This window comes from Ambystoma mexicanum, chromosome 7p, assembly GCF_040938575.1.
Source record: "Ambystoma mexicanum isolate Mex_15411 chromosome 7p, UKY_AmexF1_1, whole genome shotgun sequence".
NCBI lineage: Eukaryota > Metazoa > Chordata > Amphibia > Caudata > Ambystomatidae > Ambystoma > Ambystoma mexicanum.
Genome location: NC_090939.1, coordinates 497,939,466 through 497,956,446, shown reverse-complemented (window position 1 = coordinate 497,956,446; position 16,981 = coordinate 497,939,466). Strand labels below are relative to the sequence as shown.

The 16,981-nt window shown below is 44.3% G+C and overlaps 1 protein-coding gene across 3 annotated transcripts in view; it reads left to right on the top strand.

Annotated features, from left to right (window-relative positions):
* USP9X (ubiquitin specific peptidase 9 X-linked) overlaps positions 1-16,981 on the top strand; it is a 2,614,063-nt gene that overhangs the window by 1,449,561 nt on the left and 1,147,521 nt on the right. For all 3 annotated transcript variants that reach the window (XM_069636534.1, XM_069636533.1, XM_069636535.1), the window contains exon 23: positions 10,047-10,325. In XM_069636534.1, coding sequence (XP_069492635.1) covers positions 10,047-10,325 — 279 coding nt within the window. The remainder of the gene's footprint in view (positions 1-10,046; positions 10,326-16,981) is intronic.

Genomic DNA, 16,981 nt, shown 5'->3' with positions numbered 1-16,981 from the left:
ACTATCGATATGCACTGCTGGATGTGTTATCACGAGGGGGCTCCTCTATCAAGTGGGCATCCCATGTTAAGAAATGCTTGAGGGAAATTGACCTTGATCATCTTTGGTGTAACCAAAGTGTAATTTCAACCCCCTTATGGTTAAAACTGTGACACTTGCTAAGATACAGCAAGAAATGCTGCCGGTTCTAGGCCTTCGGCACATTATGTTGTGATTAAAACACTGGAAGCCTACCTTGATTACATCAATCCTAAATTTGAAAGGTACTTGTACATTAGGCCGGTTTGGGATCCTGTCCATAGTAGTGATAAAACACAAGTGTAACAATGATGCCTCCCTTATATGCACGTTATGTAACAACGCAGATGACTTGATTCATCTAATCATGCTATGCCCAGTAACTTTGCCCCTGAGAAAGCGTTTTCTGAAGCCACTAATTTTGGGCCACCATGGCTGCAGGTCAATTGGGGAAGCCATGGCAATCTGTTTAAACTCTGCAGATACCACCACCATGTTTGCTAATAGTAAATACCTCAAGTGGACATGGAGAGTTCGATAGAAGAAGCAGAAGGGGAACGCTCAGTTATTAATTTGAACCGCTCACCTGTAATTTTGTTATACAAGGCTATTTTATGAATTTGTATGTTTAGATGAATTGTGTGCTTTTATGACTTTTCGAAATAACACTTATTGAACTGAATATTTTTTAGATTTTCATTAACACAATAGGGCCACTATTTATTTCATAAGGCAACAGCTCCCTGTAGCTGTGACAACAGGCTGCACAATACTGCATCGTACAAACATACCTCTTGCCTTTTAATATATTGTATGATTCATCCTAATTAAAAGATTTCTTTTTACATGAGTGTAAGAAGCATTCATTGAGTGCTTATTACCGAGTGACAAGTATTTGAAAAGGACTATTAAGCGTTAGGCATCTATTTGAACTACTGTGTATTGATGTGGTGCTATAAAAGGAACATGTCTTTTAATACACACCAAGGCTTAATGGATGGTGTGAGCATTGGACTATTAATATAAATGTAATGTGACTTTGGTAAACCTCTCCTGTTTTGGCAATTGAGAGCAGCCGCCTACTGCAGTGGTTGTAGCCTGCTCTCTTTACTGTTGCACAGTGACAGGTCCATGCTTTTTCCTACCCCTACCTTAGCCCCTGCTGGGGGGGGGGTCTTAGACAATCCACTGGGGGTGTACGGAAGGCTCTGGAGGTAGGGGTGATAAAAACCATCACATCCTGGTGCTGGCTCCGCCCCTGTACAGCTGAATGAATATCTCTGCCTGCTTCCCCCACAGCATCGTGCGGTTGCATCCCTTTTGATAGCAGCGTAGTCCCCCATGACCCACCGCCAATGTTTCCACGTAATGTGAGATGGGAGAGGGCCTGCTTACACAGACACTGGCGTCGGCTAGGGTGTTTGTGGCCAGGCTCCCTCCCTCCCCTGACGGGGCTTTATGAGCAGCTCATTAGCAATAAATAAATCATAGATTTGGATGCATATACTGTGTTGACATTCCGTTATTGTGTGTTGTATTCTGCCCTGCATTCTTCCTCCACCCTGCTCTCCGGATTCAGATTACCGCCTTGATTGCTCTGTCAAGCTTACCCCTTGGAGATTAAGTCTGTTTACCTCAAAGGCGTGAAACCAAGATGTAGGCTGATCTTCTTGAACCCCACATATATGGTTTTGGAACATCATTTTAACACTGATTCATTTCAAAGTGTTTTCCATCACAAGGAGTACAAGCAACTATTTTGGTGTTTTTATAAAGTAACATGTAAAAAGGAAATTGACTTTTCACCCAGGTTTACCACTTAAATCACTGGTAGATGGGTTATTGGTCAGAAGGAGGTTAACCAGGCACTTCAGAACCTCTCATGCAAGCTCAAAGATTGATTTTTAAAAATGTTTTATTAATATTGCACAAAAAAGTACAAATGGAACATTAAGTCAAAAGATGTTCTTATCAAAACAGTACAAACAAATTAATTGTTACTATATCACATGTGTACATTCTAAAATCCAAGGTCAATGTGTCATGGTTTAAGGTTAAACCGTAATTGTTCAGAAAAACGTCAAGCATTCTTGCATCATCCAGGGACACAAGACTCATTTACTGCAATTGCTAAACATGCCAAAAGACATGACAACACTTTATGCAGATTTGTTTTTTAATAAGTTGAGATAATCTAAGAAAACCCCTAAGAATTTTCCAACCTGTTCCTAGCTATCCTGATTTCATAGAAATCTTTTTTTCTGATTTAACAGATTCTAGCATGTCCTTGAACCACTCAATCCAGATCAGACGTTGTTCATACCATTTGTAGCCAACATGGGAAGGCTTAGTAATAATGGCGTAAGGAAAAATGTCAGAGGGCAAATCCCTGAGAGGAAGTAGTCTCCATTTATGAAGCCTAGAGCTGCAGTGCAAATGTCAGTCTTCTCATTTTGTTACCAAGTGTCCGCATGAGAGGAGCGGTGAAAATAGAGAAATTATAAAAGTGAGAGTGGCATAGTGGCCATTGCAGCAGATGAATGGTGAAGATGGTGATGCACTGTTGAACGCCAAGAGGGACATGAAACTGCAGTAGACTGGACCAGTTAGTGATGGACGCTGGCCGTGTGAGCAGACAAACCAGAGAGGGAAGAAGCAACGGGACTGGAAAGCTGCTATGCAGAATGGCATGCTGGCTGGAAAAGGATGCTGTAAACAGACAGCAGCAAAGTTTTACAAGTGGGGGCAAATGTCATGATCTCTGCTTCCAAAAGGTCAGGGTTTTCCCAACTCCCTTGGAAGCAGATCCATAACCCAGGTTCCGAGTGCCAACCAGTCCCAATTGGGACCTTTTGGACCCAGTCCTGGCGCCAGTGGCACCAGGCTCATAAATATGCCCTGTCCCAGCGCTGGAAGCGCCGGGCTCATAATGCTTGGGTGGACTTAACCTGCAGCAGACCATGCTGCTTACTTGCCTGCCAGTTGAGCCTCTGATCCTCTTCAGTTTGGAACTACTTTTCCTGTTGGGTGGGGCAGGAGCCACTCCCTAGATTCAGAACACTGGAACTCTTCTGGAAAGCAGGAACTCTTTTCTTACCTAGGCGTGTCTGTGGAAGGAGACACCTAAGCACTACAGGAGGCTATTTAAACCACACCCGATGGATGAATCTTGCTCTGCGTTATTCTGCATCCTCTGCAGCAGAACGCTCATCGTGTCTTCTGCATCTGATCCTGGGCCTAAGGAAAAAGGCTTACCATCCTGAATCCAGTCTTCAGCAACACCTATAAAGACAAGAAAGAACAGGTTAGCATTACGGTCTTCAGTGACAGCTCTTCACTTACCTGGTCCATCGGCTGTCACCAACGCCTCGCGCTGCATTCCGGCATCTGAAAGACAAAACAAGGTGCGTTTAAAGACATTGGGGAACTTTAATACTCACGTGCCATTACTCCTTTCCACATCTAACCCAGTGGGTATTCCGGCACCCTGCAGCCGCTCCGAACTTGTACCTGCAAAATAAAAAGACAGTTAGAGCGCATCGTGAAGCAGGCAACAAGCGCTTACTTACGTGCTTCCAGGCGCATCTATTCATCACACGGGCTCCATCTTCAACTCACTTCAGCCCGTCATCCGCCATCGCCGCAACCCTGCAAAACAAGAAACATCATTACTAAAGACTTTAAAGACATTAGAATTACTCGAAACTTACCATTCGTGCAGTAAACGACGGACAGCAGTCCTCTGAAGTCAAGAGGTCTGCTCCCCTTATCCAGTGAAGAAACTGGTTACAGCACCCTGCCCCGAGGCAGATGGAGAGCACAGCGTTCACTTACCTAAGGTGAGAGCGTTAACCTTTGGGGTTCTACAGGAGAAGAGAAAGGGAAGAAGAGAGAGACATTCAATAACCCAGTTCCTTAATCCCATATTTTCTATCTGCAGACATCTTACCCTTCGAGTCAGACATACAGTGCACAGAGGTCCAGCCCAAAGAGCCAGCCGTGTGTTACACATCACCTTTGAAGATACGGTATACGCCCAGTCAAGACCGGCGCCTCTACGAGAATCAGGTGAGCGTTACAGCAAAGCCCATCAAACAGGATAGCAGATGAACTGCATGTGCAATCCACCATGTACATAAAGCCACTTTGAGTATTGAAATCAAACACGGAACCTGCTACCTAGAGAAATGTAAAAAGCCCGAGCTGATGTTGTAGGTCTTTCAAGCACACGGGTCGGGTGAGAAAAATAAAACCAAAGGTAATCCACATACAAACTGGATACTTGGGCAAAGCAATTGCTTGCGCTGCTCGTTTTAGTCCTGATGCTCCCCAATGAGATAAATCAAGTGAAGTAGTACATTGACCGGACAAGTGCACTTCTAGATGGCAGTTAAAGTCCTGAGACTCCACGGCTGGGGAGAGAGACAGCACGACTTTAAGGAGAATGAAGAACACATATTGTGAAGCACTAATTATGGAGATTAAAGAGAACTGTGTTTAGTAAGTGGGGTTCATTGATGGCTAAGTGCACTGAACAATAAGTGGTTTTGTCAGTCCCCCTTGAGTTTACTACTCTTTAGAGCCAGAGGACCCAAGAGTAACGTTATAGTATTACGCGTTGTAAATAGTTTCTAAGGCATCCTGCTAGAGACTGGTTGCAGGGAGAGGCCTTGGAAAAGTGCAAAGAACCAGTCACCAGACCCCACTTTCTCACTATAGAATTTTTCACAAATATAGCACTAGTAAGTTCAAATTGCATTTAGTCATGGAAAATTGAAGCATGTTTTTAAAAGTTTTAAGAACTATCTTCAAAATACAAATCAAACAAGACAACTCACAACTCTGATATAAGACATCAAAACGCCTGATTCTAATGATAGCAACCCAACTGATGAGGTTTATATTATAAGTGTTGCAAAACCTGATAATGTTGTAATAAGTGCATTGAAAATATACAGACTTTATCAAACAACTTAAGAATACGGTACGTAGACTCCAAACCAGAAGTTAAGCAAAAGTAGGATTATGGCTGACCTTTCCTGATTAGCCACCAAAACCTTGAACAATTCAAGGATGGTTGATTTGGGTGGTTGTAGGTCTGGAGACCAGAAGCCATTAATCAGGACCCAAGTGGAATTAAAGCTCAGTATTTGGTGAAATGATGATGTAGCTGAGTATTCCTTGCTGGGAGCATTGTTGTGGACTCCTGATTCTCCCAAATGTGAATTTCTGTATGTCTACTTCCAAAGGAATACTACTTCAGGCTCTTCCTCCACCAGCCCATCTTCATCAATCTTACAGAAATGGTGGGCCTCTGCTGAAATCCATCCAGCATTTATTCTGCTGGTCAAACCCACTGCTCTATCCTAGGATGCCTTGGAAAATGCCTATCCCATGCCGAGACAAACGTTAACTTTTGGCTTTGCCAATGCTTGCTGCATTGTGTGATTGTAACTATTAGCGGTCACAGTAAGGTATCATGAATAATTGTTTGATTCATTAATAGGTCATAGTGATAAAATGTGAATGTCTAGATTTGTACTGTGTATTGCTGTTAATATGTAAAGAATGTCCTTCCTTGCAGATAGTTTAGTATTTTTTAATGCACATCTTGATCAGCTCCTGGTTATCTTCTCGGTCTTCCCGTTCAAGCTCTGGATATCAAGAGAGAATCGATGTAAGACCACTGTTAGATAATGGTGGGTCTTTCTCTAATGCCATTTTCTTTGACCATTTTGATCTTGCATATCTGTGAATATGGGCTCAAATGTATAGTATGAACTAGTGCTTGAGTTGGGTGTGCTACCTTTTTTAAATGATCTCTTAAATTAAGATGTGGCGAAGATCTAGCCTGTACATGGATGTATATGCAAGGATTGCTCCTTTTCTTTAACCCAAAGCCTCTATTTACCTTCCATTGTTGCTTGTAGCATTGGAAGCTGAGGGAGCAATCAGGATGGTGCAGCTTTTGATCTTAAAAGCCCTGAGAAAGAGACAAGGATCTGCTCGTCTGACCTTGGTTGCTCTTGAGAAAGGCTTTTGTTAGCACAGCCAGGTATTTGGAAAAATTGGGCCACTTTCGTTTTGCAAGCTCTTCATCAATTTAGTATTGGAACATGTCTACTCAGTCAAAAGGCAGATCTAGGATTTTTTCTAGTATATCTTAGGGGAATTGTTTAGCCCTCCAGGCTTGTCTCCTTCAATCCAGGGCTAGGTTTACTCCACTTGCTGTGTTTGTGGGGGATTGCACTTTTCATCATTCCAGCCACCAACTATCCTGCTTCTGCTAAGCCAGACCTTAAAGCCACTCTATCATCAAATATGTCAAAATTGAAACCAGAGAGCTGCTTCCATATACTCTGATTTGCTTCAGCCGGCCACATTTGCCAGCCTCAGATGGAAGGACACATTCTGTCTTCCCAGTTCCAATTAGCAGCTTCTCTTCATTCCTCTGAAGTCGTCATGTAGTGGAAGCTCTAAGAAATTGTGGATCTATATCTAAGCATTGAAGCTGCACTAATGAGGATAATTTGGGGTAACTTAGTCAAAGCTTTGTGCAAAGGGACAGTACCTTTTATCAACTGTTTTGATGACAGGCTTCTCCCTGATCTCCCATGTCTTTGCCAGGATGTCCTTTTACAAGTGGTGGCTAACGCAAGACTCCTACCAGCCAGAGAATATAGAGAAAATGGCCTTTCTTCAGGAATGCATAGGCCACAATTCCTTTAGGCCCTCCATTTTGTGTGTGTGTGTTTCTTTATTTTACAGTCTACACATCCGCATAGCCTACAGTGCCAGAGCCATTGGGACCGGGGATACTCAAGTCTGTGTGGGGTTCCCCTTGATGTTGAGGAGGGGAGAGACATTGTGCAGGAGCCTAAGACCCTGGGCCCTTCTCTGGTGAAGCATGATCTGACTGAAGTGGATGCTGAGCCCAAGCGTGGGGCTGAGCAGGAGTAGTTGGCATTTTAGGCAGAGAGCTAACTTGGGGACGGTGGACTTTTTTTAAGATTCCGGAATAGCACTTCATGGCTAGGCTAAGAATGTAATCCTTCCTAGAAAACCTATCCTCACAAACTGGTTCTATAGAGCTGTGCATCAGCGGAACAATGGTCTGCTCAAAGTAGTTCAATGGGCATGCACAAGGACCCACAACTCTATGGGGTGCCGGATGGTTAGTGGTGGCCAGTCCTGGAAGTCAATTTGGTCTAGATGGGAGTACCAGCGTCTGCCCCAGGCAAATGGCTTGATAACCCTGGTGCTTCCTCTCCAACTACTGGCCCTCATACTTGGATGGCAAAGAGTACATTATTGCACTGTGAAAAGACATTGCTAGCCCGAAATAAATCACTTTGGTTTTGACACAGTCTTCTGACCCATTCACCTTTCAAAATTGACAGCTTGCATAGTCAAAGCCATCACCAAAAATAATTCTGGAAAGATTGCACCCTTCCATTGGCATAAGGAAACTAAACGTTTACCACTGTAGCACTTACAATGTCATGAGCTTCATTCCTCTCTGTAGTTTTTTTGAGTTTTTGTGTGCGTCAATGTGTGTGTCTGCGTGAATGTGCGCGCAACATCTAAGTGTTTGCTGTCTGCTTAAGTGTGAAGAATCTTGCCTTGTGTGCGACACTTCATTGGAACCTACAAAGCACTTAACTTTATGTACCTTTTATACATTTAAGAATTTCTTTTAAGCAGTATATAGAAAGGGATGGCGATACCTCAGTGAAGTAAGTGCGTGCTACTAATATCTGTTTTTCCTGTAACTCAACCCAATAAATCATGATTGTTTTACCCAACAGGTTTCCATAAAAAGATTTCTTTTGTATTTTTAGTTTGATTTAGAATGTGGTTTGGAGATTTGCATACCCACTTGATTAAACACAAAACGGTTTATTTTCATGAAATAACACTATGCAGAAATCTTAATAGTGTAAAACTTTTATATGGGTAGGCAGGAGATGTGGTTTTCTGAATAAAACGGGATAGTGAAAGTCATCTGCGCACAAATCCCCCCTTTCTCCACTTGACCTACTTGTGGTCCTTGGAAATCCCTTTGCCTAGTAGTGCCTAATGTTCCTTCCATTTCTTAGGTCACCTAGAAGAGATACAGGTCCGTTTGCTATATTTGAAACCATGAATAATTTATCTAGCATATCTTGATTTATCAGGCATAAGATGACGGTACTTGGCAATTGATCAGAGCACTCTGGATTGTGAGGCTGTAACTTGCATATGAGACTACATGGCAACTGGACTTAAATTGGCATAAGATGGATCTACTTGTGTATGTAATACTGCATTAGCATACCATAGCAGCGCCTGGCATGTGCCACATCATTTAGCATATTAGGTCCGTATCTGGCATGTGGGGCTTCAACACGTGTAAAATTGCTGTAACTGGCCATATCTGTCTGTCCTGGAATATGCAATCGATGATCCTGGCCCACAATGGTTTTGCTGAGTAACTGGCATTTCTTTATTGTCCTAATGACATATTAAGGGAGCACTGTAGTTGTTATATGGTTTAAATATACAATAGCCTTATGTCCACATAAGTAATCGTTTTTTATGAATTGTTACCCTTCAATAGTAGGTTTTTAAAATATTTGTGATGTTTCCTGTGATGCCACTAAAGGTCATTTGACATCCCTTCATGTGTTGACATTGGGGTCATGGGTCTGTGATGTCCTATCCACTGCTCCTGGCGTTTTGTGAATTGATGTCCCTGCATCCAGTCGCCACTTTGCAAAGAGGGTGGGAGCTCTGGGTACGTGAACTTGTCTAAAGATAGGCAAAGCATGCTTTAGTGAGTGGTGACCTTTCTTGACATTGTAGAATGCTTTGGATTTATAGGAACTGTAGATAACCCGGGTTTTCTGAGGAGCATGACAGGGAATATGTAGCGGCATCTGGAATGATGTTCACCAGCCACTGCCATTTCCCCTATTTTACAAAAGATTTTGATGTGCACCATAGGGAAAGATTGAAGAATTGAAACTCAACTCCAGAGATTTCCTGCCTTGAGCCTCAGAGGGTCTTGACATAGATGAGCCCAAAGGGGCAAAAGGGAGTCTTAGGCGTGAGCCCAGTACAAGGCTGGTGGACTTCAGGGATGTCCATCCTCTTAGCGCTTTTTGAGTAAGTGGCAGACCGCTGCTGTACCACTTAGGAAAACATGTCCCCTAAGATGTGGAGGACCTGGGCTGTGCCCAGTGGCCGATTCAGACTCTGGACGTGAATACTCTGACCAAGGTCTGGTAGATAGTGGACCAGTTGAGTCCCCCATTGGCAAACTGCAAAGGGGAACGAGTCCCCTGGGTGGGGTGCTAAGAAAAAAAATGGAGACTTGCATTGCAATGTTTCTTTTAGTGCACAAAGTCCTGGCGGGTAATCTGTGAAAGATCTCCTCCCAACAATACAGTCAATCGCCTATGGTGTACATGTAGACCAAAAGACCATTGGCCAGGAAGCAGTTTCCTGCATTGATCTGACCAGAAAAGTTCTAAACATTTGCAGGTTAGACACGCTGGACTGCAGGTCACAAACAACAAAACAGAATTTGGGGCATAATCTGGTGAAAAAATGAACGATAGGAGAAAAATAAAATAAACAAAAAAGGTTATGTTACTGTGAGTTTTCTAGACCCATCAAGCGCCGATGAAAGCATTGAAGCGATGTTTGAGACTAGAGAGTGCAGTACTGTGGTTTATTGTTCGCTCCACATTTAAAAAATAAATCATTGCTGTCTGAATTTGACTTCAGTCCTGACAGCATTAAAGGAAAGCGGACTATGAACCTAGGAGATCAGAAGTCACTATGGTGAGTAACTTTTCAGTTTCTTTCCTGTGCCTACTCATTTGAATTTCCCCAGACTACTTCTTTGACATGCTCACCTTTAGATCTCTGGTTTTGCTTAGACCTTACAAGCTTATGTCTTGAGACTTTAATTTTCTGCAAAAAGATCTGCCCCTTATCAACATTCCCACCTTCACACTGTATTATTTTCTTTCCCTGTATAGGTAGTTTATGCCTTATTGATGCCTGCCAGTGCTCCACTTGGAGAAGATGCAAGTGATTTTCAGTTCAACTTTCTTAAAAGTGGTGGCTTACCACTTGTATTGAGCATGCTGACCCGGAATAACTTCCTGCCAAATGCAGATCTTGAGACTCGACGTGGTGCCTACCTCAATGCTCTGAAAGTGGCCAAATTGTTGCTAACAGCAATAGGCTATGGCCATGTACGAGCTGTAGCAGAAGCTTGCCAGCCAGTTGGCGAAGTCACAAGCCCAATGTCACCGGTAACGTTTTTGAACTCTTAACATATTTGATATTTATTGGCACTCCAGTCAAATGGAACATTTATAGATGCACAGCCAAATTGGTTTTGCAGAAAGGCATATTTTAAGGTTGGTTTTTGATTAATTCAAAGGCATTGCATGTTTTCTGCATTATTATGGTCTTAATGAATTAAGATACATTTGTGGGCGGGTCTTTGTTATTGCTTGATGATTGTTGTCTGTGTGCCCCCAAGCCAGCTCGGCCAAAAGGCATGCCAAGCCCTCTCCTAACATCTCCTCACAATGTAAGACTGAATGGAGACAAGATGCAAAATACGGACTGTGAGGTGGAAAATGGCAACGGGACCCTTCCCACATGGTGCAGATACTGATATTGACACTGTTTTCCAGAAACAAGCCCACAGTCCCATCAAGTCCAAGGGAGGCCTATTTCCAGATAAAGGAAATTCACCAGTTCCTCGGGAACAAACAAGAAGACGGGGTCCATCCAGTAACTTAAGAGAAAATGAACATATCAACTATGATAGCACATTGGCCACTTGAAGTTCTGGGCAAACTGACAGACACTTGAGTAGAAAATTCCATCGGCAATAAACCATTCAACCAGCATCTCAGGTAGACACAACTGTTCAAGCAGGGGGTCGGGAGCAGTAATGGAATTTCTCAGACTATTCTGGCCATTGAGGTCTCGTCCTCAAATAAGCCCAAAGCCACTTGCCCTGCTTCCACCAGTGTGAATGTTCCTCAGATCTTGCTGGTCCTGACTAGCCACAAAGTTAAGCCAGGGCCTGTGCGAGTGTTGAGAAGCAAAGGTCCGGCCCTAACTACTAGCCCACCTCCAGTTGGGATACTGTGTTCGGGAGAGAGAGTTAACCAAGATATTTTCACACCAGCCCTGACAAAAGTGATTAACACCTCCTTCAGAGACCAAATAGTGCCCAAAAGTATAAAGCGGGTTACAGTCACACCACTGGTAAACAAACAATAATAAATAAAATAAAATATCTTGACCAGAGGGACCCAAACAAACTTAGACCCATTACCAACTGCAACTTCTTGCTTAAAATCATCATGGACAAGATTGCTACAATGCAACTTCAAGATCATGTAGAAGCCTCAGAATCCCTTCACCACCAACAATCAGGCTTTCGTCCCGCTCATAGCACAGAGACGGCTATGTTGGATCTACAGACCAAGATGCTCAACATCATAGATAAAGGGAAAGCCGGTATTCTTATCCTTCTAGATCTGAGCACAGCGTTGGACTTGCTGGACCATAATCTACTCAAGACAGCAGTGAAGAAAACAGCTAATTGCTCAGAAGAAGCGATAGGATGGATAATGCCCTTTCTTCAAAACAGAACATCTAGAGTACACTGGGGAAATGTGTTCTCCTTAGAAAATGAAATTACCTGTGGGGTTCCACAGAGTGCCAGTATGTCCCCGCTCCTTTTAAATCTGTACCTAACGTTTCTCTGCACAGTCCTGGACAACATTAATACATTCTTTACCAACTAAGCTGATGACACTCAGCTGGTAATCGAATTAAGCAGAGACCATCAGAAAGACTAGAAACTATCCTCAGTATACAACACTGTAGAGCAGTGGATGGATACGAAATGGATGTGCCTTAATGGCAAAAAAAACAGCTCATGGTTTTTGGCACAAACTTAGCCAGAACAAAGCTCCATCCCTCATACAGCGCTATCACAATAAGATGCCCAAATTCAAGTTTTGAACAAGGGCAAGACCCTAGGGATGATGCTGGAAGCATCTCTGGGGTCGGAAGCCCAAACCCAATAGGTTAAAAAAACCTGCTCATACCATCTTCGCCTGCTAAAAGCCATAAGACCCTACTTATCTGAAGAAAATAGCGCCACGATCGCAAGAGCCACCATCTTGTCATGCCTTAACTACGGCAACGTGCACATCCTAGGCTCCAACAAACAATGCTTTCATAGCTATAAAGTTTTACAAAACAACGCAGTAAGAATCATTAAACATTAAACCAGAAACCAGCATATCAGCGAAGCAAGAAAATAACTTCATTGGTTAAAAATTGAGGAAAGGGTCCATTTAAAGTCTCTCATACTGGTACACGGATGTATCTTTGGAAAAGCCCCTGCCTACCTTAAATTGAAACTCATTCCATATGTGCCCATCAGAAAGCTAAGACGGCTGGATCAAGGCCTGATGTGGCCCTCTACAGACACAAACGGTGCAGGCAAGTCCTTCCCCGTCTCAGTGACTGGCTTATGGAACAATCTCCCTGTTCAGTTTAGATTGGAAACAAACTACCCACATTTTTGCGAACTACTGAAAACGCACATCTTTGAGCAAAAACTAAGTAAGAATCTAATCCCGCCCTGCATTCTGTTCCTTGTGTTCATGTCTCTGCGCCCGAAGCTTGCGAGCTACCGGCGCAATATAAATAAAGAAACAAATTTTAAAAAAATTAAAACGTGTTGGTTACTGTCCCTTCCATTCACCCTCCACCTTCATCAGTGCTAGTCTATACAAAGCATGCAATTCTAAGCAGATCCACGATCTTCTGAAGACAACCATAACCTTCCAGTCATCTGGTTTGTTGCTTGTATGTGCTTAGATTCACATGAGCCCACCTACCCTCCCTGCTAATGGAGTTGAAGGTATCATAAACGGCATGATGGATAATGTTTTATCAATGTTGACGTCCCTTTTCGAGTTTCAAAAACAAATCATGTAATACTCTGCGACAACCACTAGATGTCGGCCTATGCACAGCATGTGAATCTAAGCATATACAAGCATCAGAAATACGATTACGGTGAGTAATTTATTATATATTTCTGAGGCTTGTGGAATCTGCTTTGATCACATGCTATGAATAGGCCGACTTCTAGTGGAAGCTGCAGAGTATTAGTTGTTGTTTTTGAAACTCAAAGGGACGTCGACAGGGCTTGACATTAATACTATCCCGAGTGTGGCGTCCACTGTACCCATAGTACTTCACGCTTCGAGATCCCTCAGATAGATTTTTTCCTCCATCATGAACGGATGCTTATCGCGGATTTCATTTCGGCTAAAGCCATTTGCTTATGACAAATTAAGATTAGTTTACTCTTTCTGTCTTTTTCCTTACCGACTTGGACTAAATCATTGACGCGGTGGAAAAGACGACCGTCTGACGAATTCCAAACTCGACGGACCCTTTCAGCCTTGGAAGGCCCACCGGGCCTAGGCCCTTACAGTAGGGAGAGTGGGGGTGGTCATTTTACAATGCATTTTCCCCTCCCTTCCCTTTTTCGCCTGGCTGCCATTTCCCTTAAACATGGATAGAACCCATTTAAATTCTGCCCACGTGCAATAAAAAATTCCTGTGGATAGAGAAGCACCAGGTGTGCAACTTGTGTCCAGCCCGTGACAACGACGAGGGGCATTGGCGAGCCTGCAAGCTCTTCAAAGCAAAAACTCTTTGAGACCGGAGAACGAAACGCTGAGCCCATCATACCATGCAGGCCGAGGCCGACGTGGAGGGAGCCTCCAGTGATGGCAGTGTTGCGGTCTGTACAGACAGCAAGGGCGACGGGGAACCCAAGAGACAGGCTGGAGGCTCTGTTACGGGGATGACACCCTGTGGTGAAAGCACTACCCCTACCCCCGTTACTAAACACACGTCCCGGGGCAAGAATTCGACACTGTCGACCAAACACCCACATGCAGCATCGGCAAGGGGGAGATCCACGGAATCCCTGTCCTCTGGGCACTCGAGTTCCTGATCGCCCCACGACAGGCCCCGCAAGTCTAAAGACTGTCAAGACGCAGTTCCCAAAAAAATAACCGAATGCGGAGCATCAGAGGGTTTGCGGCGGTTTGCTAGAGTGCTGAAAGTCGACATCCTACGTTGAAAATGGGTGTGAGCTCAAATACTGGCTAAAGTCCAAGCACTCCAAGAAACATTCCTCCAAAAGCCCCAATCATAAAGATAAGTCAAATAAGGACAGGTATACCCCTACTATTAGGGATAAACACTCTGTCCCACAAGGAGACGTTTCATTGGCAAAGCCTTGAAGAACAAGGGCCAGTCCACACCCCAGGGCCATCAGACACCCATAGGACAAAGGCCCCACCCCTCAGTACCCTGGTGTCATTCCTAGTTCAGCCCAATGGACTGCGGAAGACATACACTGGGCAATGACTAGAATGAGCTTTATGGCCAATTTCTTCAAAAAAAAAACAGAGGCTTACCAGAACATTCAAGTTACACCTCCTACAACTGAGGCTTCCAGTTCGCAGCCCCCAGCTAAAAAAAGCTCGATCTGAGTCTCTGCATTTGTCAAGTACAGCCCAACCAGTACTAGGTGACCTGTAAGATGTTCATACGGACACTGAGGATGATAATGAAAACTACCAGCAGTCTGATCATTATTATGAGGAAGAGGAGGAGGAGGAAGTCTATACCCTGGCCTCTCCAATTCATCAGGACTCACCAGTGGCAGATTTGCCAGTGAACAATCAGCCTCTCCACAACGACATGCTAATTTAAGCGGCTGAACACTTTGGTATACAAACTCAGCTAGACAAAGACTTTGTTGAAGATATTTTGAAGGACAGGAAGGCTGCCACCCAGTTCATACCAATTTTACAAACTGTCCAAAGGATGATTCAACCTTCCCTGGAGACACCAAACCAGACACTGGTAGTAAACCCGTGGGTAGAGAAACTTTTCTGCCCAGTGCCATCTGACCCGCTCTATATCACGAGTCAGCTTAAGCCGGATTCACTCGTGGTTACCACAACCCATAAAAGGGCAGGGACACCACTAGCCTCTTCAGAGGCACCCCCAGATAAGGAAAGCAAAAAGCTCTATACTATGGGGAGGAAGGTAGCTACTTCGGCAGCTTTTCAAACTAGAATCGCCAACAATTCCACACAATGGGACAAAATAACTACCCTAGTAGCTTCTGTTCCTGACGTCTCAACTAGCCCTGGTAGCAGCTGTCGGCAAAGCAACTTCCAGCTGCATTCTTAAAAATAATCTAGATGCTGCAGATAATGCGGGCAGAATTATCGCTGAAGGGACCATAATCGAGTGCCACGCTTGGCTACGCCAGTCTGGCTTTAAGCTAGAGACCCTGGCTACGCTACTTAACATGCCAGTGGAACTGACAGTCTTATTTGGCAAAGCCGTAGAAGACGCCCTAAAGTCTGCCAAAGAGGAATACGACTCCCTGAAATCTCTGGGCCACCTGACAAACCACCAGGCCAGAGGGGCGGAAGCAACTTGCGCTGGTTTCGTGGCCAAAATTACCAAAGGGGCTCAGATTACGGACAGGGTCAAAATTCTTCCTTGAATAACAACCAGGGACAAGCCTCACAGGGCTACCAAAGAGGCTAGCGCTGATTTTGCGGCTGGGGGAGGTCCTCCACATCTAGAGGTGGAGGTACACCTCCTAAGCAATGACAGCCTGCTATAGGTCCCCTCCCATGCCTCCCGAGTAGGGGGACACATTTCTCACTACACCCACGCATGGGAGGGAATAACCGCGGACAAGTGGGTGCTATCAACAGTAGCAGAGGGTTATACTGTGAATCTCAATCAAAAACCATCAACCATCCCCTGCGTCAATAGATCAACGAGAGAATAACAACTCATCCTTCTCGAGGAAGTCAGCGCACTGCTACGCAAAGACGCCATAGAGATTGTTCCTGCGAACGAGGTAAACGAGGTTATCTATTCAACTTACTTCCTTGTGCCCAAGAAAGATCTGTCTATGCGCCCAGTGTTAGGCTTACGCCCTGCAAACACTTGGGTAAATCCACAAAAATACTGCATGACAACGCTACAAGAAGTAATCCCCCTGCGGGGAGACTACATGGCAACTTTGGATATGAAATATGCCTATTTTCATATTTCAATGTTCCCAGCGCACAGAAGACTCTTGCATTTCAAAATAGCAAACCAGCAGTACCAATTGAAAGTGCAACCCTCCGGTATAGCATCTGCTCCAAGGGTATTCACCAAGGTACTGGCAGTGGTGGGAACGCACCTGCGCAAGGAGGCTATCTCCGTGTACCCCTACCTGGACTGGCTGATTACAGGGAAATCACCCCATCTTTGCAAGCAAAACCCGCAAAGAACCATAAACCTTCTCTTCCAATTGGGCTTCTCAATAAAAGAGAAAAAGTCAAGCCTTGTACCAAACACAACAAAACAGTTCACTACGAGCTGTCTTAGACACGAAAGCATGGTTAGTCTTTCAACTATGAAAGGGTTCAAAACATGCTACGGCAAATACCTCTGTATCAAGCTGGTCGCCAGGTAAGCGTACGCGAAGCAATGCGTTTACTAGGCATGATGGCAGTGTGCATTTACCTGGTCCCACATGCACGTCTGTGCATGCGCCCCATGCAGGAGTGGTTGGCGAAACAATGGTCTCAGGCAAGCGGTCATTGGGACGATCTAGTGGTCGTTTCGCCAACACTAGTTAATAATCTATGCTGGTAGACGAACCGGAAGCGCGCTCTCTGGGTGGGAGCAGGGGAGGCACATTACTTTCACCACACAGCACACGGTCTTTGGACTCACGTCAGTGCACAGACCCACATCAACCTGCTGAAACTCCTACGCGTGTTCAAAGCGCTTCAAGCATTCGAAGCACAGAACAATTGGCGAA